Genomic DNA, 25,134 nt, shown 5'->3' on the forward strand with positions numbered 1-25,134 from the left:
GGTTTCGTTGCACCGGCACATGACAAATAGCATTTATCATGTAGAGAAAGTTAATACAAGGCACTTACTAATGTATTGTGATTGTCCATATTGCTTCCTTTGTTGGCTGGATTCATTTTTCCATCACATTATGCACTTCTTGTTTCCATGGTTACAACCACCCTGCAATCCAGCAGCGGTGGCTGTGCTTGCACACTATAGGAAAACGCACAGGCTTATGCGCGCTCCTATGGTCCCGGACACCAGAGAGGTCAGAGCTTTTTTCTATAGCGTGCAAGCACGGCCACCGATGCTGGATTGCAGGGTGGTTGTAACCATGGAAACAAGAAGTCTATAATGTGATGGAAAAATGAGTCTAGCCAGCAAAGGAAGCAATATGGATAATAACAATACATTAGTAAGTGCCTGGCATTAACTTTCTCTACGTGATAAATGCCACTTGCTGAAGTGAGACAATCCCTTTAAGGGGTTATTAAGAAAAAGTGATGTGCAGTTGTATATTGTGAGACTCACATGTCCCAAGAAACAGAGCAGTTACCAACTAGTGATGAGCGGCAGGGGCAATATTCGAATTCGTGATATCTGGTAGAATATTTGACATATATTCGCGAATTCGAGATTATTTTCTTGATCGCAAAAAATCGGCAATGTGATATTCGCGTAATGCGTGCGAAATACAGGCGTGGGTCACTATAGCTACATTTTTCCAGCTGCTAGAAGTTTTCTGAGACTGGAGGAAATGGTTGGCACGGCAGAACATTACAAAAGCTTTATATGCAGAGAGAGTGCTCCGATATATTCGCGATTGCGAAATCTGCACCAATGATGTGAATATTTTGGCGCAATACATGAAACTTCACATTTTAACTGGTCATACTACTTATTAGTGATTGGTGCACTAAGTATTGTTGTGAACTTGTGACATCACAGCACTATGTATGTAGCATGTATGTATAGACAGCAGAACCTATCAGCTACACTATATCACTATCTAACCCAGGGGCAGACATACCGCCTGTGCAGCTGGTTCAGCTGCACAGGGGCCCAGCAAGGGAGGAGGCCCATCCCAGTGCCAGCAGAGGGGTTTATTTTTTAATCTTATCATATTTTTCATTGCCTACCTCTGCCAACAGGGTAACCTGGGCACCTTGGTGTGGAGGTCGGGAGGGGCAGAGTTTTTTTTGGGGGAGGATGGGGGGGGCTAATTAGCACTTACTGCGAATCTGCTGCCCGTTTGTGTCTACACTCCATAGCTGAAGGACATTCGATGACATCAAAGTCATGTGATCTTTTCAGCAGTGGAAGTGGAGGTAGGACCTGTGATGAGGTCACCGTCATGTGACCAGTGCAGAAAGAGGCAGCGCTCAACAGTGGAGACCTGTGATGCCATGGAATGAATGTAAGTGCAAGAGAAATGCTGGGAGATGTGGTTCTCCCCATTATACCTCCTCCCTGCTTAGTGGGAGGGAAATATGTTATTTAACTGGGACTGTATGTTAGAGGTGCTGAAGGGAGGGGTGTCAGTTACATAGGACTGTAGAAGACTATAAGAAAGATATATTTTTTACATGGGACTGTATGTTATAGAAGATTGGAGGGAGATGACTGGTGTTATTTACATGGGACTGGATATTTTAGAAGACTGGAGGGTAAGAAGTGATGTTATTTATATGGGACTATGTGTTGGATGGGGGTGAAGGAGAGGATTTAAGTTATTTACATGGGACTGTATGTTATAGAGAACTGTAAGGAAGAGAAGTTATTTACATGGGACTGTAGGGAGAGGACTGGTGTTATTTACATGGGACTGCATGGTATAGAAGACTGAAGGGAGAGGAGTGAAGTTATTTACACGGGACTGCATGGTATAGAAGACTGTAAGGAAGATAGGTTATTTACATGGGACTGTATCATATACAAGACTGGTGGCAGACGACTGGTGTTATTTACATGGGACTGCATGGTATAGAAGACTGGAGGGAGAGGACGGGCATTATAATTTATGGGGGCACTACAGAGATGATTATAACTCTGGGGGGTACGGCAGGAGGTATTATAATTATAGGGGACACTGCAGGGAACATTATAAATACTATGGGCAGTGGTGGAGGGCATTACTACTGCTGAGGGCTCTATAGAAGTGCCTTATAGATTATAAGAGGTGCCCTATAGGGAGGCCTTATTAGTACTGAGGGCACTGTAGGGAGCCTTTTTACCACTGGGAATACTATTTGGGGGTGGCTTTCGCTTGGCAGTGAGCCCGGTGATGTCACTGGCACTAATGGACATGCTTTAGCGCTGCCTTAGCCTGTAAAATGGTTTTGGAACGGTGGCTCACTCTGGATAGAATTACGGAATAGGTGCTACAAACCCAAACTGAGGGACACCCACCCTCAAAAAAAAAATTATAAGGAAATTACGAAATATTGGGTGAGCACTCAACACTTGGCCTTGTTAAAAGTTTAATTAAACATGGTAAAATACTCATATAACATAAAATTCACATGTGTGTGACATAAAGCAAAGGTATTGTATCATGTACCATACAATGTGAGAGAATAAAATACACATAGAATCACATAATATCTCAAATAGGAAGGATCCCTTATGTCCACAGTGATTTGGCTGAAGGTTCTATATTACTGCAAAATGGTGAAATACTCTACGGCTATCCAGACTCAAATCTGTATATGTATAGTTTTACACACACTGAGGATATAAAGTCTTAATCTCGTTTGTAGACAGTATTAGTTGGTGGTCTCCATTCACACAATGTTGCGCATATAGTTAAGTTCCTTTTTGTAAGTGACCCAATAGGTCGTATATCGCATGTGATACAGTCTTAAGCCTGTGATATACAGGTTTTATAGTGAAGATATGTAGGTTTTGTTGCCGGTTTTTAGAAGGATTTTCATGCCTTTTTCTTGTTGTTAGTTATGATCATTTACATTCGCATGGCCATGCTAATTATTGCGGAGGTACTTCTTCTCCAGTATGTGCGATCCATCCAGACGCGTTTCGGGAACTCTCCTTCCCTAGCCACTGATGAAGGGAAGGAGAGTTCCCGAAACGCGTCTGGACTGGATTGCACATACTGGAGAAGAAGTACCTCTGCAATAATTAGCATGGCCATGCGAATGTAAATGATCATAACTAACAACAAGAAAAAGGCATGAAAATCCTTCTAAAAACCGGCAACAAAACCTACATATCTTCACTATAAAACCTGTATATCACAGGCTTAAGACTGTATCACATGCGATATACGACCTATTGGGTCACTTACAAAAAGGAACTTAACTATATGCGCAACATTGTGTGAATGGAGACCACCAACTAATACTGTCTACAAACGAGATTAAGACTTTATATCCTCAGTGTGTGTAAAACTATACATATACAGATTTGAGTCTGGATAGCCGTAGAGTATTTCACCATTTTGCAGTAATATAGAACCTTCAGCCAAATCACTGTGGACATAAGGGATCCTTCCTATTTGAGATATTATGTGATTCTATGTGTATTTTATTCTCTCACATTGTATGGTACATGATACAATACCTTTGCTTTATGTCACACACATGTGAATTTTATGTTATATGAGTATTTTACCATGTTTAATTAAACTTTTAACAAGGCCAAGTGTTGAGTGCTCAACCAATATTTCATCATTTCCATGTTCATATATGCCTGCATTATTGAGGAAAAAAATGAATATTTGAATATATGCAAATGATCCTCTAGGAACAACGGGGGCGTTACCATTACACCTAGAGGCTCTGCTGTCTCTGCAACTGCCGCTCCCTGTCTACTTTGACATGGCCTGGCAGTGAAAATGTCATCCCACCGGGCCATGTTAAAGTGCAGAGGGCACAGCAGATACAGAGAGAGCGGAGCCTCTAGATGTAATGGTAACGCCCCCGTTTGTATATAATAAAACATCATTTTTCTCAGCAATGCAGGCACATAAGAACATGGTACCAACACAGATGCTTTCAGCTGCCAAGCGCACACGTAACAGGTCAGTCCTTTAATTGTCCAAGTGTATGAGGGAGTCCTGAGGGATAGCTGAAGGCCTAGGGAGCATTATACCATCAGCTATGGAGTTCATTGGTGGGAGAAAGCTGGCACTAAAGTGCCTAGGGCAGCATCCAATCTAAATATGGACCTGGCTCCACAGCACTAGCAGGATGTAGTGTCACACATCACACTGCTGGTCTGTGTATGAGGAGGAGCGACGCGGCCGGGAACCTGCTGTGCTCCTCCTCCTACACAGACCAGCAGAGCAATGTGTGACACTACATCCTGCTACTGCTGTGGAGCTCCAGCGGCTGAACTGTGATCATCAGGAACTAGGTGAGTATATTTTTTTTACTTCCTGTGAAGTGGGCACATATCTGACCATTACTACTGTGAGGGTGCACATATCTGGACATAACTACTATGTACTGGCACAAAGGGGAAATAATTACTATGTGGGGGCATTAAGGGTACTGGGTGTGTATAGTTATGCTTTGGGCAGTGGGCAGAGTTAGAGGTGTGACCTAGTATGAAAAGAATGTATATACATATTGTAAACATATTCACAAGATGTTTTTTATTTGCACATATATGTTTATACACTCACCTAAAGAATTATTAGGAACACCTGTTCTATTTCTCATTAATGCAATTATCTAGTCAACCAATCACATGGCAGTTGCTTCAATGCATTTAGGGGGGTGGTCCTGGTCAAGACAATCTCCTGAACTCCAAACTGAATGTCAGAATGGGAAAGAAAGGTGATTTAAGAAATTTTGAGCGTGGCATGGTTGTTGGTGCCAGACGGGCCGGTCTGAGTATTTCACAATCTGCTCAGTTACTGGGATTTTCACGCACAACCATTTCTAGGGTTTACAAAGAATGGTGTGAAAAGGGAAAAACATCCAGTATGCGGCAGTCCTGTGGGCAAAAATGCCTTGTGGATGCTAGAGGTCAGAGGAGAATGGGCCGACTGATTCAAGCTGATAGAAGAGCAACGTTGACTGAAATAACCACTCGTTACAACCGAGGTATGCAGCAAAGCATTTGTGAAGCCACAACACGCACAACCTTGAGGTGGATGGGCTACAACAGCAGAAGACCCCACCGGGTACCACTCATCTCCACTACAAATAGGAAAAAGAGGCTACAATTTGCACGAGCTCACCAAAATTGGACTGTTGAAGACTGGAAAAATGTTGCCTGGTCTGATGAGTCTCGATTTCTGTTGAGACATTCAAATGGTAGAGTCCGAATTTGGCGTAAACAGAATGAGAACATGTATCCATCCTCTGATGGCTACTTCCAGCAGGATAATGCACCATGTCACAAAGCTCGAATCATTTCAAATTGGTTTCTTGAACATGACAATGAGTTCACTGTACTAAAATGGCCCCCACAGTCACCAGATCTCAACCCAATAGAGCATCTTTGGGATGTGGTGGAACGGGAGCTTTGTGCTCTGGATGTGCATCCCTCAAATCTCCATCAACTGCAAGATGCTATCCTATCAATATGGGCCAACATTTCTAAAGAATGCTATCAGCACCTTGTTGAATCAATGCCATGTAGAATTAAGGCAGTTCTGAAGGCAAAAGGGGGTCCAACGCCGTATTAGTATGGTGTTCCTAATAATTCTTTAGGTGAGTGTATATGCCCTACACTGACTATCTCCCACTAACTATCTGTATTATACAGTATATATAAGCTAACTAACTAACTAACTAACTAACTAACTAACTATCTAATGTAGTGTGGAAAGTGTTGTCTCTCTCATAAATGCAAAAATCTACAGAAAATGGCTGCTGGGGAGGTTCTTATATAGTAAGGGGTAGGCAACTTTCCTATTGGTTGCTAGGGATGTTGCTAAGCTCAGACAAAGACATTGCAGCCTTCTCATTGGCCCACAAGCAAGAAGGGAGGTTACTGATGAAAAAAAAAAATCTAGAATATTCAAAATTACGAATATATATCACTATATTCTAAATATTCGAAGTGCCGATATTCGCGATTAATATTCGCTATTCGAATATTTGCGCCCAACACTATTACCAAAAAACCAAGGATAAAACACAACATGGAGAATAGCATTATTATACGTAATACAGAATAGGCATAAGGCTGAGCAAACAGGAGGGAAAACCAACTACAAAAAAAGAGGTGGTCACTTCACGTTGCAAAATATTACTAGTATACAAATAGGGACAGCCACTTGTCCAGGGTATAGAAAAATAAAAACAAAAAAGGCAATACACAAAGTTGACTTCAAATAAGTGCCTTGGAAGGTGCAAAAATATGTTTAGAACAGCATCTCCTCCCAAAAAGAGACATAATGTTAACAAAAAGGCAATGTAGATGATAAATCATATACCCTTAAGGCTACTTTCACACTAGCGTTCGGAGCGGATCCGTCTGATGTTTCATCAGACGGATCCGCTCCGATAATGCAGACGTTTGCATCCGTTCAGAACGGATCCGTCTGCATTATTACTTAGAAAATTTTCTAAGTCTGAAAGTAGCCTGAGCGGATCCGTTCAGACTTTACATTGAAAGTCAATGGGGAACGGATCCGCTTGAAGATTGAGCCATATAGTGTCATCTTCAAGCGGATCCGTCCCCATTGACTTACATTGTAAGTGTGGACGGATCCGCTCGCCTGCGCACGGCCAGGCGGACACCCGAACGCTGCAAGCAGCGTTCAGGTGTCCGCTCACTGAGCGGAGCGGAGGCTGAACGCTGGCAGGCGGATGCATTCTCAGTGGATCCGCCTCCACTGAGAATGCATTGGGGCCAGACGGATGCGTTCTGGGCCGCTCGTGAGCCCCTTCAAACTGTGCGCACGAGCGGACACCCGAACGCTAGTGTGAAAGTAGCCTTATATAAGCTAATCAGGGGCCCCACAAGGTGAGAAAACTGTTCCTAATATAATCTGCCCAAATGGCGATTTCCACAGAGCGGCAAATCTGCAAGACTTAATCAATCTATGAATCAACTGAGTGAAGTTCCGTATCTCTCCATCTAAGGCTGAGTTCACATCTGCGTTCTGATCTCTGGCAGTCTGTTCCAGCGGAATACTGCTGCACACCGCCGGATCCCTATTCACTATAGTTATTTATTTATTTTATGCACTTATATAGCGCTTTACACACCTTAGCATCCAACTGTCCCCAGTGGGGCTCACAATCTATGTTCCCTATCAGTATGCGTTTGGAGTCAGTATGCGTTTGGAATGGAAAAGAACTGTACAAGAAAGATGGTTTGCATCTTTCTCTCAAGGGAACGAATGTCCTCGGTGAACAGTTCCAAGTATTTGCTAAGAAGCATTTAAACTAGGAAAGGGGGGCAAAAGAGTGATAATCCAGCAGTCCGACTGCCCCCCGGAACAATGCCAGAAGAGGCCAGTAGCACAAAGGTTAAGAAATGACAAGCTCAGAGTCTTGTCTACAAATGCTCGCAGTCTAGGGAATAAGATCAATGAGCTTGAGGCTATAATGGCATTTGAGAATATAGATGTAGTGGCTGTTACTGAGACGTGGTTCAAGGGGAGTAATGACTGGGATATATCAAAACCAGGTTTCTCTCTATACAGGAAAGACAGAGAAGGCAAGAAGGGGGGAGGGGTGGTCCTGTATGTGAAAGATAGCATAAAATCTAATTTGATACAAGTTAGCGAGAAGAATTTAGAGTCAGTTTGGGTTACCTTGCAGCTTGATAATCATAAGGTAACTCGTGTAGGTGTTATATATAGACCACCTACCCAAGTCAAAGAATTAGATGATCTACTAGTTGAGGAAATAGCTAAAATGACATTGAAGGGGGAAGTTATCATTATGGGAGACTTCAATCTTCCAGATGTAAACTGGAAAACCAAAATAGCTAGTTCTGCCAAGAGTACAGATATTCTAAATTCCCTACTGGGATTATCTCTACAGCAAGTAGTGGAGGAGCCAACCCGGAAGGAGGCCATTTTAGATTTAGTATTCACAAATGGGAATTTGGTATCTGATATTACTGTAGGGGAAAGCTTGGGATCTAGTGATCACCAGTCAGTGTGGTTTACTATAAGTACAGTGACTGAGTCACACCACACAAAAACAAAAGTTTTAGATTTTAGAAAAACTGACTTTTCTAAAATTAGATTAGTGGTATACGAGTCCCTATCAGACTGGAACAGTTTAATTGGAGTCCAGGAGAAATGGGACTACCTAAAAGTGGCACTATTGAAGGCAACAGAAGATTGCATTAGGCTTGTCAGTAAAAGCAAAAAAAGGAAGAGACCACTGTGGTACTCAGCAGAAGTGGCCAAAATCATTAAAAACAAAAAGATAGCATTTAGGAATTATAAAAAAAAAAAAAACGAGGATGACAGACAAATTTATAAGATTAGGCAGAGAGAGGCCAAACAAGTTATAAGAGCTTCTAAAGCACAGGCAGAAGAGAAATTAGCTCAGTCAGGGAAAAAAAGCGATAAGGCATTCTTCAGATACATAAATGAAAAAAGGAAACTAAAACAAGGAATTACCAAATTAAAAACTAAAGAAGGAAGGTATATGGAAGAAGATAAAGAACTAGCTGACTGCCTCAATGAATACTTCTGTTCAGTTTTTACAAAGGAAAATTAAGGAGAAGGACCTCAGTTGGGAAAGAAGACTAATGAATCTTTTGACGCATGTGTCTTTACAGAGGAAGAGGTTCTAAGTCAACTGTCTAAAATTAATACAAATAAGTCACAGGGGCCTGATAGGATACACCCAAAGCTATTAAAAGAGCTCAGCGGTGAACTAGTAAAACTATTAACAGATTTATTTAACCAATCACTGGCATCAGGAGTCGTCCCAGAAGATTGGAAATTAGAAAATGTTGTGCCTATTCACAAGAAAGGTAGTAGGGAGGAATCGGGCAACTATAGGCCAGTAAGCCTGACATCAATAGTGGGGAAATTAATGGAAACCATACTTAAGGAGAGGATTGTGGACCATCTAAAATCCCATGGATTGAAAGATGAAAAACAGCATGGGTTTACTTCAGGGAGATCATGTCAAACTAATCTTATTGATTTTTTTGATTGGGTGACTAAAATAATAGATGAAGGAGGTGCAGTAGACATCGCTTATCTAGACTTTAGTAAGGCTTTTGATACTGTCCCACATAGAAGGCTTATCAATAAAGTGCAGTCATTGGGCTTGGACTCCCATATTGTTGAATGGATTAGGCAGTGGCTGAGGGACAGGCAACAGAGGGTTGTAGTCAATGGAGTATATTCAGACCAAGGTCTTGTTACCAGTGGGGTACCTCAGGGATCTGTTCTGGGACCCATATTGTTTAATATCTTTATCAGCGAAATTGCAGAAGGCCTCAATGGTAAGGTGTGTCTTTTTGCTGATGACACAAAGATTTGTAACAGGGTTGACGTTCCTGGAGGAATACACCAAATGGAAAAGGACTTAGGAAAACTAGAGGAATGGTCAAAAATCTGGCAACTAAAATTTAATGTTGATAAGTGCAAGATAATGCACCTGGGACGTAAAAACCCAAGAGCAGAATATAAAATCAGTGATACAGTCCTAACCTCAGTATCTGAGGAAAGGGATTTAGGGATCATTATTTCAGAAGACTTAAAGGTAGGCAGACAATGTCACAGAGCAGCAGGAAATGCTAGCAGAATGCTTGGGTGTATAGCAAGAGGAATTACCAGTAGAAAGAGGGAGGTGCTCATGCCGCTCTACAGAGCACTAGTGAGACCTCATTTGGAGTATTGTGCTCAGTACTGGAGACCATATCTCCAGAAGGATATTGATACTTTGGAGAGAGTTCAGAGAAGAGCTACTAAGCTGGTACATGGATTGTAGGATAAAACTTACCAGGAAAGATTAAAGGACCTTAACATGTATAGCTTGGAAGAAAGACGAGACAGAGGGGATATGATAGAAACTTTTAAATACATAAAGGGAATCAACAAGGTAAAAGAGGAAAGAATATTTAAAAGAAGAAAAACTGCTACAAGAGGACATAGTTTTAAATTAGAGGGGCAAAGGTTTAAAAGTAATATCAGGAAGTATTACTTTACTGAGAGAGTAGTGGATGCATGGAATAGCCTTCCTGCAGAAATGGCAGCTGCAAATACAGTGGAGGAGTTTAAGCATGCATGGGATAGGCATAAGGCCATCCTTCATATAAGATAGGGCCAGGGGCTATCCATAGTATTTAGTATATTGGGCAGACTAGATGGGCCAAATGGTTCTTATCTGCCGACACATTCTATGTTTCTATGGAGTGTGGGAGGAAATCAGAGTACCCGGAGGAAACCCACGCAAACACGGGGAGAACATACAAACTCCATGCAGATGTTGTCCTTGGTCGGAATCGAACCTAGGACACCAGTGCTAACCACTGAGCCGGCTTTTGGGCAGACAAAAAATGCTGCATGTAGTATTTTTTTATCCGGCCAAAAGCTGGCATATATACTGGATATAGTGAACAGTGTCTGTTCCTCCGCTGGGACAGACTGCCAGAGTTCAAAATGCACATGTGAACCCATTCTAAGTGGTAAAAATAGCTTGTTAGCATAAAGCAGCAAGGTTGGGGGACTATGACATAAGGGGTAGAGCTGAGGTGTGAGTTTCCAGGGAGACACGTGCTCAGGCATCAAAGTAATGAACTAGTGTATCTTATTTCTATGTTTGGTAACGTTAAACCAAAAAGGAGCAATGTGAGGACACTCCCACCAAATGTGAGCAAGGGTGCTGACCCCAAAACCACATCTCCAGCAGAAACTGGAAGGAACCATGTGTACTTTATGAAGAAGATCTGGGGTTCTATATCACCATGACACAAGCTTTTAAGAACTCTCCTGAATTCTGATGCAAATAGAAAACCCTTAAAAATTTGATAGGAATGCGGAAGTGTCATCTTTTGAGATGATTATTTAATTTCCTACTCTACATGAGTTTATCTGTGGCAAATGTTAATAATAGACTCTTGTATAACTTTGATCCTAAAGCTTAGAAGCCAGGTTAGAGAGAATTCAAAAGTTCTCAAACCAAGAAGTTTCCTGTAAAGCATGCAAGAAATTGCCCTGAAGTGTGCCTACACAGTCATGAACCTCAAGGAAAACCTGAACTGTTTTTGGTCAAATGTCTGGAAATACAGATGCAGTCAGTCACCATTGTTTGTCACTGAGTGAGACAACGCTTGATTGACATGTGTACCTTTAATTGATTTGCTCCCAGGTTTGCCATGTTCTTTTCTGTCATTACCATGTAACATTAACCTGTGAAGTCATTGTAATCAAACAGCTTGTTCTCTAGTTTCTAAAATGTCTTTCTTTTTGTTTTATACTCTGAGTTTTAAGTGTGCATGATATGTGCATACTGCTCTTCAAAATTAATCACATGCCATGGCATTCTGCAGCTCTTACAGACACTAGCAAACTTCTTCATAGAAAAGTGGTAGTCAACAATGCCTAGTTAGAGGTGGCTTTGTTCACTAGCAGTGTTGAGCGAACTTCTGTTTTAAGTTCGGCGTCTAAAGTTCGGCTTCCGGTTAGCGGAGAATCCCGATATGGATTCCGAATTCCGTTGTGGTCCGTGGTAGCGGAATCAATAATCGGCCATTATTGATTCCGCTACCACGGACAACAACGGAATTCGGAATCCATATCGGGATTCTCCGCTAACCGGAAGCCGAACTTTAGACGCCGAACTTAAAACAGAAGTTCGCTCAACACTATTCACTAGTGATGGTTATATTCTCCAATATACTTGCTCAGGGTTGTGAAAGAGAGGTTTCGACACTTTTCTCTCCAGACTAGTATACTACTGATCCTGTTAATTAATCTTTATGAATGACCCAAAAAACAATATTGTAAACAAATATAATTAAAGACTAGAGATTAAGACTATGGGGGGGGGGGGCATTTATTATGTGACTTTCCACAGTTTTCTGGGGGGGGGGGGGGGACCTTAGTAGAAGGGGATGAGACCTCCTGTGGCCTGATATAGTTATGATAATTTATGCCAGAAACTGGCATAGATTTGTTACTCCGACACATACCGGTAGGTTGACAGAATATACACCAAATTAATACATTTGGTGCATTTTACTGCGGCGCACTTCTTATTAAAGCTATTGTATAAAACCCCCTCATATGTACTAGTGGAAATGGTCAAATAATCATGTATATATGTATAGCAGATGTGCCTGTGTTATGCCATGAAATATATCGGGTTTTGAAATGGCTTCTGTTATGCAATTTGCCAGATTATCCTGAAAAATGTAAAACTGACAATGTTTTTGGTGTAATTTGGTATAATAATTTATATACAGAATGCTGAATCTCATCTGGAACTATTGTACATGAAATAGTCCAGACAGTTACATATTTATTCCACATATACATGTAAAGTATTTAAGCTGTACAAGTGGTGGACAAATGGTGGATGGCAATAAAGGTGTCTTAGAGTTTGGGTGAGGGAGGAAGGAGTGAATAATATCAGGGTATCAGGTTGCTTAGACCAGGGTTTGTAACAGCTGAGGAACTTGGCTAGTCTCCAAGCAATTCATTAACCCCATCAGAAAAAAGGAGGCACCAAGCTATAGCTGGACTTTTTTTGAATGGTTGTCTCTCTGTAAGAGAACAGTTCACTTGGTAAACATATATTTTTGAGCATTAGCGTCAAAATGGTCCAACATTTCAGGTATAGTCAACGTGGATGTAGAGCCTTTGTTCAGACAAGTAATTTTATCTTTTCTCAAGGGAGCCTATTTGGCTGACAAAAGTAACATCATTGGCAGAAGCGTCCCTTGTTGGCTGCCTTCCACCCCGTCCCTGTGATCATTCTTAGTACAATTGCAGCTTTTCAGTAGAACTGGGATTATTTCTGGCCACAGAATAAGGCAACAGAATACACACTTCTGTAGATCAGAGTTGGACATTTCTAGTAGTAGGCAAGAGTTCCAGCTGTATTTCCAGACCAACAGAGCATCCACATCCTGCATCCTCTTATATACTATTCTCAAGTGAAGTGGAAGAACAGAGAACTAAATGATCATTACTGTCTATTCTAGATTACGTCTAAATTGTAAATGCTAATATATGCATAATAAGAAATGCTAAACTATTGTTTTAATTTTTGTGGCCAATTATAAGGTTCATGTAGAGTTTTCTTTTGTTTTTCAGTTGATATAGTCAAAAATGTTGGAAGTATCTGAGGTTATTTTCCTATAAATACACCCTTTTTCATCAACACAGAAGGTGGTGTTTTTTGCTTGGAGAAGCCTGACCTATATCCCTTTTATACTACATTGGGCACTCAAAGATAGAGGACCCTTTAACATCAGCCAAGGATCAGACCATTCATTGGGAACAAATGCTCGTTCCTGAAAACTGGCCTGTGTAAAAGTGTAGGCGATCACCTGTCAAACAAGCAAAACACACATTTGAAAGTAGATCTCAACTTTTATGCAACACCTAAAATCATCTTCTGTTAGCAGCACATCGCCCTGTGTAAACAAAGCATGTGCTTTCAGCAATATGTAAAGTGAATGGGGAATGAACAATCATAATAACGATCATTTGTCCCCCTTTTACTTAGTATCAGGTCATATGAAAGGCCCTTTAACTGAGCTCCAATCGACTTTGATCTGCAATAGTTATGGTCCCAGCATAGGTCCATGTAAAAAGACCTTAGGAGGTACCATACTTTGTAGATTGTAACAATTTAGTGCAGAAACACCCAGGCACCCATGCTTTTTAGTTACCATATTATCTCCAGTCTGTACCTTTATACTAATGAGGGAACCCCTAAAAGATGTTTCCACTGCATTTTATCTTGCCAAGAATTGTATCCTGCTTGTCCCCATGCTAAGGATCTTTGGTTAGGCTGAAAGTGGCAGCACTTGCTGCTGCTACCTTGCTGATCAAGTTCAAACAAACCTTATTAGTTGTAGGGGTTTATTATGTCGACAATGCAATGGATTATCTATGTAATCGTTAACTGCAGACAAGTTTGTCACTGCTGAACCCATGTTGTGCTTTAGGTTTAGCAATAAAGAATAGATCAGATGGAATACCAACGACCTACTATCGGTGTATTCATTTTATCTCATATTGTTTAATGTCAGCTCTTATGAATTGTATGGAAGTAACACACATTTCTTTATGACTGCAGGGTAAAAAGAAAAAAAGGAAGAGAGAAAAACTCCAAGAATCCACATCAGGTTAGTTGTATTGTATATCCCTGCTTCTTGATCTTTAATTGTAAAAGACAGATATGTATGACAAATATAGACAGGTCATAAAATGTATTGTGATGGCAACCATAAATTTACTTTGAAAATATGAGTCCGATACAATTCGGACCTACGAATGAAAACAACACATTGAAGTACAATGACGGTTATGTTCATTGACATCAAAATTAAACTATGTTTTATGAAAGAGATTGTCCTATTTCGCTATTACTGAAGGTACCTTTACAGGAGCCGATTATTGTGTGAATTATCGTTAAATTGAGCAAAGCTGCTCAATTATCGAGCAGCGTAAAAGCAATGAACGATAGAGCGACAACCGAAAATCGGTAGGTTTCTCGTTGGTGGCACAAAAATCATTATTGGATGTTAACAATTTTATACGTGAAACAGGAATCCTTCACTGCACACATGATTACAGCCGATTACACCGTGGGTGTTTTTAAGCACGCCACTCAAGTTATCACTTTGTGTTAATTGAACTGTCTGCTTTACAAACGATGGAATATGCAATCAAAATAACAATTTTTTGAACGATAATTGGTGCATCTAAAGGGTCATTGCTAAAATGTTCACTACACCAAGAAACGACTTGTTTGTCGCTCAGTCGTACCAATCATCTACTCCTGTAAAGGTATCTTAAGGCAAGATAAGATTAAGCCCAAACCACCATGTGGCTGGGAAACTGTGGAGCCGGCTGCCTCTGCAGTGTTTCAGTAGCTCCCCTTACAGTGCATAGGAGCTATAGAGCCAGTGTAGCACAGCAGGCTATGCTTTTTCCCAAACTCGACTGTGCACTGCAATGGGAGCTACTGAAACAGTGTAGTGTCAGCCCGCTTCACTGTTTCTCGGCCACCTGGTGCTCAGGGCTTAGTCTTATCTCGCCTTAGTAACAAGGAGATGGGACAACCCTATGACGTTAATTTTCTGACCAAAACTTATTTATGTTCCTTTATGAAACTAGAGAATATCCTTTATTGTAGGGGAAGATAAGTGAAGCTATAGGTGTTGAAGTTCTTTGGTGATTTTGTAAGGCTGGGTTCACATCTGCTGTCAGAGTTCACTCTATCTGGCATGGCCGTTTACCACCGTGCCCTGCTGGATCCCCATTTACTGTAATGGGATCAAACGGTAATCCAGACGCTTTCCGGCATATATGGTAACTTTCGGCCGGACAAAAAATGTTGCATGCAGCATTTATTTGTCCGGCTAAAATCCGGCATGTACACTGGATACAGTGACCAGATTACAGTGCCGGAGTTCACAATGCAGATGTGAACCCGGCCTAAGTCCTTTCTTGAACGGATGATAATCAATTAGTTGAGCTAATTGGCTTTAGAATATGGTTAAAAAATCAAAAGTCAATATATATACACTCACCTAAAGAATTATTAGGAACACCATACTAATACGGTGTTGGACCCCCTTTTGCCTTCAGAACTGCCTTAATTCTACGTGGCATTGATTCAACAAGGTGCTGATAGCATTCTTTAGAAATGTTGGCCCATATTTATAGGATAGCATCTTGCAGTTGATGGGATTTGAGGGATGCACATCCAGGGCACGAAGCTCCCATTCCACCACATCCCAAAGATGCTCTATTGGGTTGAGATCTGGTGACTGTGGGGGCCATTTTAGTACAGTGAACTCATTGTCATGTTCAAGAAACCAATTTGAAATGATTCGGGCTTTGTGGCATGGTGCATTATCCTGCTGGAAGTAGCCATCAGAGGATGGATACATGTTCTCATTCTGTTTACGCCAAATTCGGACTCTACCATTTGAATGTCTCAACAGAAATCGAGACTCATCAGACCAGGCACCATTTTTCCAGTCTTCAACAGTCCAATTTTGGTGAGCTCGTGCAAATTGTAGCCTCTTTTTCCTATTTGTAGTGGAGATGAGTGGTACCCGGTGGGGTCTTCTGCTGTTGTAGCCCATCCACCTCAAGGTTGTGCGTGTTGTGGCTTCACAAATGCTTTGCTGCATACCTCGGTTGTAACGAGTGGTTATTTCAGTCAACGTTGCTCTTCTATCAGCTTGAATCAGTCGGCCCATTCTCCTCTGACCTCTAGCATCCACAAGGCATTTTCGCCCACAGGACTGCCGCATACTGGATGTTTTTCCCTTTTCACACCATTCTTTGTAAACCCTAGAAATGGTTGTGCGTGAAAATCCCAGTAACTGAGCAGATTGTGAAATACTCAGACCGGCCCGTCTGGCACCAACAACCATGCCACGCTCAAAATTGCTTAAATCACCTTTCTTTCCCATTCTGACATTCAGTTTGGAGTTCAGGAGATTGTCTTGACCAGGACCACACCCCTAAATGCATTGAAGCAACTGCCATGTGATTGGTTGACTAGATAATTGCATTAATGAGAAATAGAACAGGTGTTCCTAATAATTCTTTAGGTGAGTGTATATATATATATATATATATATATATATATATAAAATTTAAAAGCCCAATAAACTGATCATCCATTACTTTGTAGGATGTCATTCAGATCAAGTGTATTTTAGCAGGTCAAGTCATTTGTTATTCCAGTTGATCATTAGCCCAAATAGTGAGCTTGAATTGGTGTATACTTATGTTGGGATCCACCTTGGTTCACGTTTTATCTAACCATTTACTAGATCAGTCAGTGCTACCCTAATGTCATGCAAGCTGGATCGGCTAACATTTCAATGTGTATTGGGTTGCCAGACCCCTTGATCATCGGACCTTGGTTGCAAGATGAACCAACAGTGTTTGCCATATACTTGCCATGCCATATGGATTTTTGATTTCCCAGCTGCCATAAATCAAATAAATCCACCATTGTGTAATAGAAGGATATATATGTTTAACCTAAGCTTCAACACCATGAGAAATAAATAAACTCCAAACATCTTTGATAATTTCAGTTTCTGATATCAATAGTTCTATCCTCAATGCTCTATCCACATGCTTTTGCAGAATACGGCTGCCGTTCAGATACTTTGTGATCTTTGTTCACCATACACTAGTACCAAACACTGTCTGACAGTCACTGACAACCCATGGAAAATGACAGACATTTCTAATGAGGATTACAATTAACCTCGGAAACATTTTGGCCACCACCACATAGGAGAAAGTACAAAGATACTGACATTTAGAATTGTGTTCTGCTCTTGACCTCAAATGACCTTAATCTCTGCTTTGGCCTGACCATTTGGTTTGCATGTCTTCTATACTAGCTGTTAATTTATCCCAGCAGCTGTCATGAGATCCCAAACATTATGTAATATTATCGGTTAGTTTGAAAGTCACATTTGTTCTGAAGGAATGTAAAGCATTACTCTGGTAAAGGGAAAAAAAATCACAACTGTAGTCATATGCAGAATATAAAGTCTACTTACTGTGAAGGTGGGTTCAGTCTGATATCTACAATGCAAGCCTTTCATATTTCACAAGTCACCCCCAGAACTGTTAGCACATTGATGTATAAGTTAGCCCCTTCCCTACAGCCAGCATTTTTGTGGGTGTTTTTGATAAACTTTTTACCCAACTATTCTTCTGCACTTTTTTGCTATTTACTAATCCAGGAAGGAAAGATAAAGGATACTGTAGGGGACGTGTCATCAATATACCAAGCTGGTGGCCATCAGTGATTTCCCTTCCATAACAAAATAGGGACTCTGCAGGGATCCAGAGTCGAACTGCACCCTCAAGAGCTACTAGTTTATAGTGACCATCATTAATAGCTTCCCCTATCTAAGCTTCCTCAATATTTCTAATAAGGGAGTTATAAGATATGAAAATGTCTTGTCCTTTTACAAGTTTAAAAGTTGTAAAAAATAAATAAAAAAAACATCAGATTTTTTTATTCATGTTTTTATGATTTGCACTATTTTGGTCTGTTCATAGGTAGACAATGTCCAATGCAATTCTAGTCTTTTCAGAGCAAATGCCTTTTTAGTACATAAGAGACACCATTAATAACATGTGTCACATACTTACATAAAATTCCTGACTATAGGGTGTGTAGGTGTTATGTGTGGACATAAAGAAACATTTCCTTTTCTCTGAGGACCTGTCAGTCCCATAAAAATAGACCAAGAAGGATAATGCAAAGGTCACTGAAGAATCGCCACCGGGGGTTTATTGACTAGCTATTGACCAACAAGCATGAACTTTCTGCGTCCACTGAGGAAAAGGTGGCCCTTCATACAGTATTAATGTATGCAGGGAAGCATGGAGTGAATGTAAATGTATGTGTCATAAAAGGCTGGTATAACAACCATTATATTAGAAAAAGAAATCTAGACAATTATACATTTTGTAATATTTCAATCAACAACTTTGTTAAAAGACAAACATTTTCTACAGGTGCAGGCCCACCAAGAATGACAGCCGCCTACATCTGAAGCATGGTAAGAACATCTCTTTAGCTCTCATATTGTTATTAGATGGGATGAGCTTGTATTATATTGCCCATCCACCCTATACTAATTCTTCATCTGCTAAAGAGACTACTTGAGGTGGAAGAGTTCTTGTCACATCTGTTAAAGAAGGTGATTTGGAGAAAATATCACCGGTTTAAAAAATATACCTTCTCACAATGGTTTTTATACCGGCTTTGTCATAGTTTGTACTAGGACTTATGTTTTGTAAAGTACAAGGGAAGGCATATCGTAAAGCACTCACCTTCAAACTTCCATCAGTTTTTCTGGGAATTCTCCGGCCTCTGAAGCCTGAAGTATATATTGAAAAGCAAATGCTTGGCCAGATAGAGCTGATGGAATCAATCTACTTTTGTACTAGTGATCGAGCTTTAGGTCCCTATTTGAGTGTGGTTGCAGGTTTCCTTTAAATTCACTTATACAGTGAGAAACATTTATGAAAACTGGCCTATCCATACGCCAGTCTTGATCTCCCTGCGCTGGAGTGAGATGCCTCTTAATAGATCAGATACATCTCTGCCCCTCTAGGTGCAGGCTTCATCTATAACTTACACCAATTTCTGGCATAAGTTATAGTAAATCTGCCAGACCGCGTAAAGCCCCACTAAGCCCCGCTCTTTTCTTGCCACTCAACAAAAGTTTTGAGAATCTTAATAGTCACAAATTATGGTGGACGTATGTCATGTGCCACAATTTTCTACTTTTTTTTACTCCATAATAATTGAGTAAAGGCTTTAGTAAATGTCCCTCAGTGTTTTTAATTGAACTATACTCCCTGTATCTACTGGCTGCAGTAATTTTTTAAAATACTGCAGCCAGTTATCTGCTACAGTCTGAATGTATATATATATACACACACATAAAACTTGCGTCTCATTTTTTTAGATCTCCTAATGAAAGTTGGAATCTGATTACTTAGTATGGACAACTAAACCAATTTTCCTTTCCACCAGTTTTAATAAATCCTCCATAGTGGATTTAAAGAGCAAAACATTGAAGCCAAAAGGTCTATGTGCAGATATGACGCAATAGAGAGGAATATTAATATTGTCCATTAAAGGGGTTATCCCATGAATAATGTAAAAAAATTAAATCAAACATCATATAGTCCATGACAATACCTTTCTAATAAAGCTAGATTTATATCAAGCTGACAGCTCAAGGGGGGTGTCTTTTCCACTGCAGCTAAGGGGGCGTGTCTGTGCTCTCCCTATCACAGCTAAGGAAGCAAATAAAAGATGAAACTGAGCATGTGCGGCCTTCTCAGTGAGAAGGTCAAAGAAATAAGAAATTAAGTGGCACTACACAGATACATTTTACTGAACAACTCAGTAGCTATACAACATTTTTAATTACATGCAATTACTAAAAGTATTCAGATCCAGATGCTGGTTTTAAAACTGTAGAATATTTTTTGTGGGACAACCCTTTTAAGTAAATTATTCACCATTAGGTAAATTGAGTGTTTTTCCAGGACCCAGCAAGTCCAGCAAAGCCACACACAATTGCACATGTAGGAGAAAGTCTGTAAGATATGAAGTTTTGTGGATTGACCTCCTGTGAACCCCATCACTTGACACTGTGACATGTTATGAACTATAAGATGGCTTTACAGGAACTGCAGGGATCCAGAAAACCCCTTTAAACCACCAAAGTATATGAGATTAGGTGAGTAGTAGAAGTTATTGAAGCCATTGGAGGTCAGTGAGATCTTGTTTTGTAGCCAAAGAAAACCTCCCTAGACATTAATAGTAATATATATATATATATATATATATATATATATTAGCAGAAGCAAATAAAAATGTAGAATAAAATAGTTTGTGATGATTAACAGAGCCCAAGTAAAGACAAGACAGAGACTAATCACCTAAAAGAGCCTCCATGTTGGCTAGGATGTTGACATTGCCGAGCAGCATTCCAGACCACTGGCTCCTGAAATCTTTAAGGTAGAGCCAAAATCACGTTGCTGCATGTTCCTGTCAGCCAGGACACATTTGTAAATCTATGTACGTAATTTGCAAAGTTGCTTTACAGTTGTTTAAGCACTCTCTCTATTTCCTTACCAAGTCTATAAAATGGAATCTTAGAATGGTAGGCATTTCCTTTCATCTGGCACAGTTCCATTGTTTACGGTCTGTGTGGTCTGACTCCTTGCAACATGCCACTCTCAAGAAGGGCCCTCTCTTCTTAATAAAGACATCTGTTAGGACCCGGACAAAGACGTTCTGTCCTCAAACACTGCTGGAAACTAGTTTGCGGCATGCTGGGGATATTTCATACAAAGCTAAAGGTTCTGTGAACATTAAATAGTGAGAAATATATCTTTGGCAATTTCTTAACTTTTTTTCGCCCAGAACTTCCAAGAACATGATGTGCTAATTTTTGTCTGCACACCGCTTACTTTTTATCGTTGGCTTGCTGGGCATATGGAAACCATGTGTCTGTTTACATGAGCAGTATTACGGACATGGGTACACTGCTGTGCCATTCTCCTTTGGTACAGCATATTATATCATTTTGGTTATAGATATATCTGCAAGTAAATCCGGGTACATTTCATTCAGTTATTGCCATGATCTGTGGTTTGGGCTCCACTGTTAGCATTGTCACACCGGCATCTTCCGGTCATATGCAATCAATTCCGAACTGTATTGCAGATTGCAATGTATTATACACTCTCTTCTGTATTAATTCCATTTGAAAAATTAATAAGAAAAATTCTGTGTCTCGCAATTAATTATTCTGATACACAGCATAACATTCAAGTCTATGGTAAATGGTACTTTCTATTATTTTAGGCTCCTAGTACTCATCTATAATGGTCTTGGTAGATATTGGAAGCATCTGAATTTCACTGCTGTTTCTAGTGCTAGATATGTCGAAAGTGGCGATGGAGATCAGGAAAGTTGGGTGTGATTTGGTGTTGAAGAGTGGGCATTTTCAGTATATTTAACCTCCAAAATAAGCCCTGGGTGCTCTTTTAGGACAATGAGAGATAAATCACTAGAGCCCTATAATAGACCCTGATTCATACTGGTAAGGCTACTTTCACACTTGCGGCAGCAGGGTCCAGCAGGCTGTTCCGGCAGGGGAACACGTGCTAACGCTAGCCCATCGTGCCACTGGATGTCTGCTCTGGCCCCATGCCTAGAGGTGGCCGGACAAAACCTACAGCATGCTGCAGTTTTTGTCCGACCGCCTCTCGGCTTGTTCGCTGTGGTGCAGCCGGACCTCCAGCCACCCCCATTATAACGAATGGGCCCGGAGCGGACTTCTGGCGGCACTGTGGGCTAGCGTTAGCACAGATCCGGCAGGCTGTTCCCCCGCCGAAACAGCCTGCCGAACCCTGCTGCCGCAAGTGTGAAAGTAGCCTAACCTGGACCATAGAGGGCTCAGGAAAACATGTGGCTGGAATTGATGGGTGCTGGAATTCTTACTGTAACTGTCCTAATATTGTAATAGATTTAGACATTATCCTATCATGAATAAAGGTGTAATTGGTACAACTGGATGGCAGATATTTCTGTCTTACTTAGGTGAAATAAATAGGTAACGGAAAGATCACATGTCCTGGGCATTATTAGCCTAGTCCTTGTAACGTATTAGTTACCGATGCGTGGTAGGCGGGAAAGTAGTCTTTAATTGAAGGGAGCAACTGGTCTCTGATATATGGGGGAAGAGTTTGTGTAATTTTTACCATTGTCCCAAGGCCAGTTTCACATCGGTGCATTTGTCTTTAATCAGGAAGTTTTCCCTCAGATTTCAAGTTTTAGTTGTGGATACTAATGAAATCCACAATGGAATCTTGTACCACAATTATTTGTAGGCCTATTGCCTTCTGCAGTATGACATACTATATTATTTTTCAGAGTTCTGTTCTTCCTATTATTTGGCTCTTTCAACCAGAGAGAAATGTATCTATCTAAATTATCTGTAGGGCTGGCTACCGTATGAAGAAGGCACCCTGACTATATAGTGGTCACTAGGGATTGTGAAGGTAATCAATATACCATTGATAGGAGATGCAACAAGCAGTTACCATACGCCACTGCTTAAAGTTACTATCACTGTTATAGTACAGGGTAGCCCATGAAAAAGTAGTCCGCCTCCAATATCTCCAAATTAAACTGCCTAATAGTAAATCTGTCTTAGTTGCCCATAGCAACCAATCAGAGCTCAGCTTTTAGTTCCTACATGGCTCTGAAAAAATGAAAGCTGAGCTCTGATTGGTTGCTGTGGACAACTAAGACAGATTTACTATTAGGCAGTTTTATTTGGAGATACTGGAGGCGGGCTAGTTTTTTGTGAGCCACCCTGTACTAGGTCTTATGAAGAATATGTTCTTCCTCTTCTGTGATTTTGATCAACCATGTTAAAGGGACGTTCAGTGAATTCAAAACGCTATCCACATTAATATTTACATCTTAAAGGGGTTTTCTGAGACTTTTATACCGATGATAGGTGGATGGATAGGTCATTAGTATCTGATCGTTGGGGGTCCGTCACCCAGGACCCCTCCTATCAGCTGTTTGAGAAGGCACCAATGCTCGTAGTAGTACCGCAGCCTTCTCACAGCTTAGCCTAGGCCAGAGGATAGGCCATCAGTATAAAAATCTTGCAACACCCCTTTAACTTTTTCTCTTTGTAAACAGTATTTGGGCTGATGGAGCTTAGCAAGTGTTGTCATATAGGCACATTGCAGATGCTATGGATATGTCCTTTTTTGAAATAATGGCTTATCATGTATCTGCTTTGTTATTGTGCTGTCCATATCATTTAGAAGTCTCAATTCCCTTTTATTGTGTTTACCGGAATGTATAGAACATGTCTGACAATTCTTAAAGTATGGATTGAGATTTAGCTACGATAGAATTTTGCAGCTTTCTTAAATCATGGTAACGGTTTAGTTTCTGTTCAGAAATGCAGACCTCAGGATAGGCTGACACCTACTGGTGAACTGGTTTATTACTTATTTCTTTCAATAATCAAAAACTACTTTTCCTTATCCCAGCCTTTGTGTGAAATATTTGATGTTTTTGCTTTATTAATAGTAGTAATAATCCAGTACCATCGGTGAGAAGAGCAGTGCTGGTGGTTACATAATGATTAAGCCCCATGCACACAACCGTATCCGTTTTTGGGGCCCGCAAATTACAGACCTGCAAATTACTGATGAGGTCTGTGTTGCAGCTGCATTTTTTGCTTACCCACTGACTTAAATGGTCAGTGGTATGCATTTTGCAGACAAGTATAGGACATGTTCTATCCTTTTTGCGTAACAAACATGCGGATGAGGAAAGATCACGTGTGCTTTCTGCATCCATATGTCCGTTCCGCAAAAAGACAGAAAAACGCGGACCACTGACCCATTGAAAATATTAGTTCAAAGCTCTTATGGTTGGAAAAAAATGGTCTATCATGCTGTGACTGGACTGTTCTCCCACTTAAAGTTCATTCGTTCACGCAGTGTGTGATAGAGTTGCGTATTAGATGTCAGTTCGTCATTGCTTTTGTATGTTGACAATAGTTGACCTTTGAGTTATTTTTGGAATTTTTTTTACGTTTATAACATATCTGAAGCATTATAGCTGATGTGTCACTGTACTGCGTTGTCTTCTAACCTACTTGATTGGCCATGCTGTTTCTTTAATAATGTGGTTCGGTATTTGCTCGCAATTGTAGCATGCGGCTCTTTTGTTGAATTGAGAACCACTTGTGAGGGCCTTGGAAAATATCATGTTGCTCACCCCTGACTTACAGAATGAGACATCTGTGAGGGCTTGGAGAATGCAGCCTTTATGACATTACTGTGAAGTGATCTGCTGAATTCTCATGTTCCAATGCACACATAGCGCCTGTGTGTAGATAACTTTATCATTTATGGCTGTAAGAAAAGAATAGTTTTCTATCTTCTAGGTTCCTTCAAGATTGTTTTTACACTACTACCGCCCTGAGACAGATCTTTCAAGGGTGGATAATTTAAATGATTGATCTGTTCTGCATCTGCCCAAACTCTTGACCTTCCAGAAGTCTACATACTTTTTGTGGCTGACATAATTTGCTGTTCACATGTAATCTTTCGACTTGACTGGTCACAACATTTGTGCCAAGAGGAATGAAGACCCTTCTATCCTTTGTGGTTTACTTCATGGCACTGACCCTGTGAACCCAAAGCTCTTCCTAGTAGGTTGAGGTTTTGATCTGGAAACCCCAGAACTCACTCATTTCAGTTCCTGGACATAAACAGCTGCCATGCTGTGCTTTGACGCTGTAACATGTAATCTATGTAGATATTGGCAGAAATGTATGGCTTAAGTCATAAATAGGAAATTAGACTATTGGGTACATTTTACCAGGTTTGATGGCGGTAAGATCTATTGATTAATGACAAAAGCCTTGCTCTATTAAAGGTGTCTATATATAACAGTAAAG

The 25,134-nt window shown here is 40.5% G+C and overlaps 1 protein-coding gene across 1 annotated transcript in view; it reads left to right on the forward strand.

Annotated features, from left to right (window-relative positions):
* Nucleotides 1–25,134, forward strand: part of LEF1 (lymphoid enhancer binding factor 1) — a 126,107-nt gene that overhangs the window by 88,263 nt on the left and 12,710 nt on the right. Inside the window, 2 exon segments of the mRNA XM_040418383.1 lie at nucleotides 14,190–14,238; nucleotides 18,626–18,669. Of these exon segments, the coding sequence (XP_040274317.1) occupies nucleotides 14,190–14,238; nucleotides 18,626–18,663 (87 nt within the window). The 3' untranslated portion in view covers nucleotides 18,664–18,669.

The sequence above is a fragment of the Bufo bufo genome, chromosome 2 (genome assembly GCF_905171765.1).
Source record: "Bufo bufo chromosome 2, aBufBuf1.1, whole genome shotgun sequence".
Taxonomy (NCBI): Eukaryota; Metazoa; Chordata; class Amphibia; order Anura; family Bufonidae; genus Bufo; species Bufo bufo.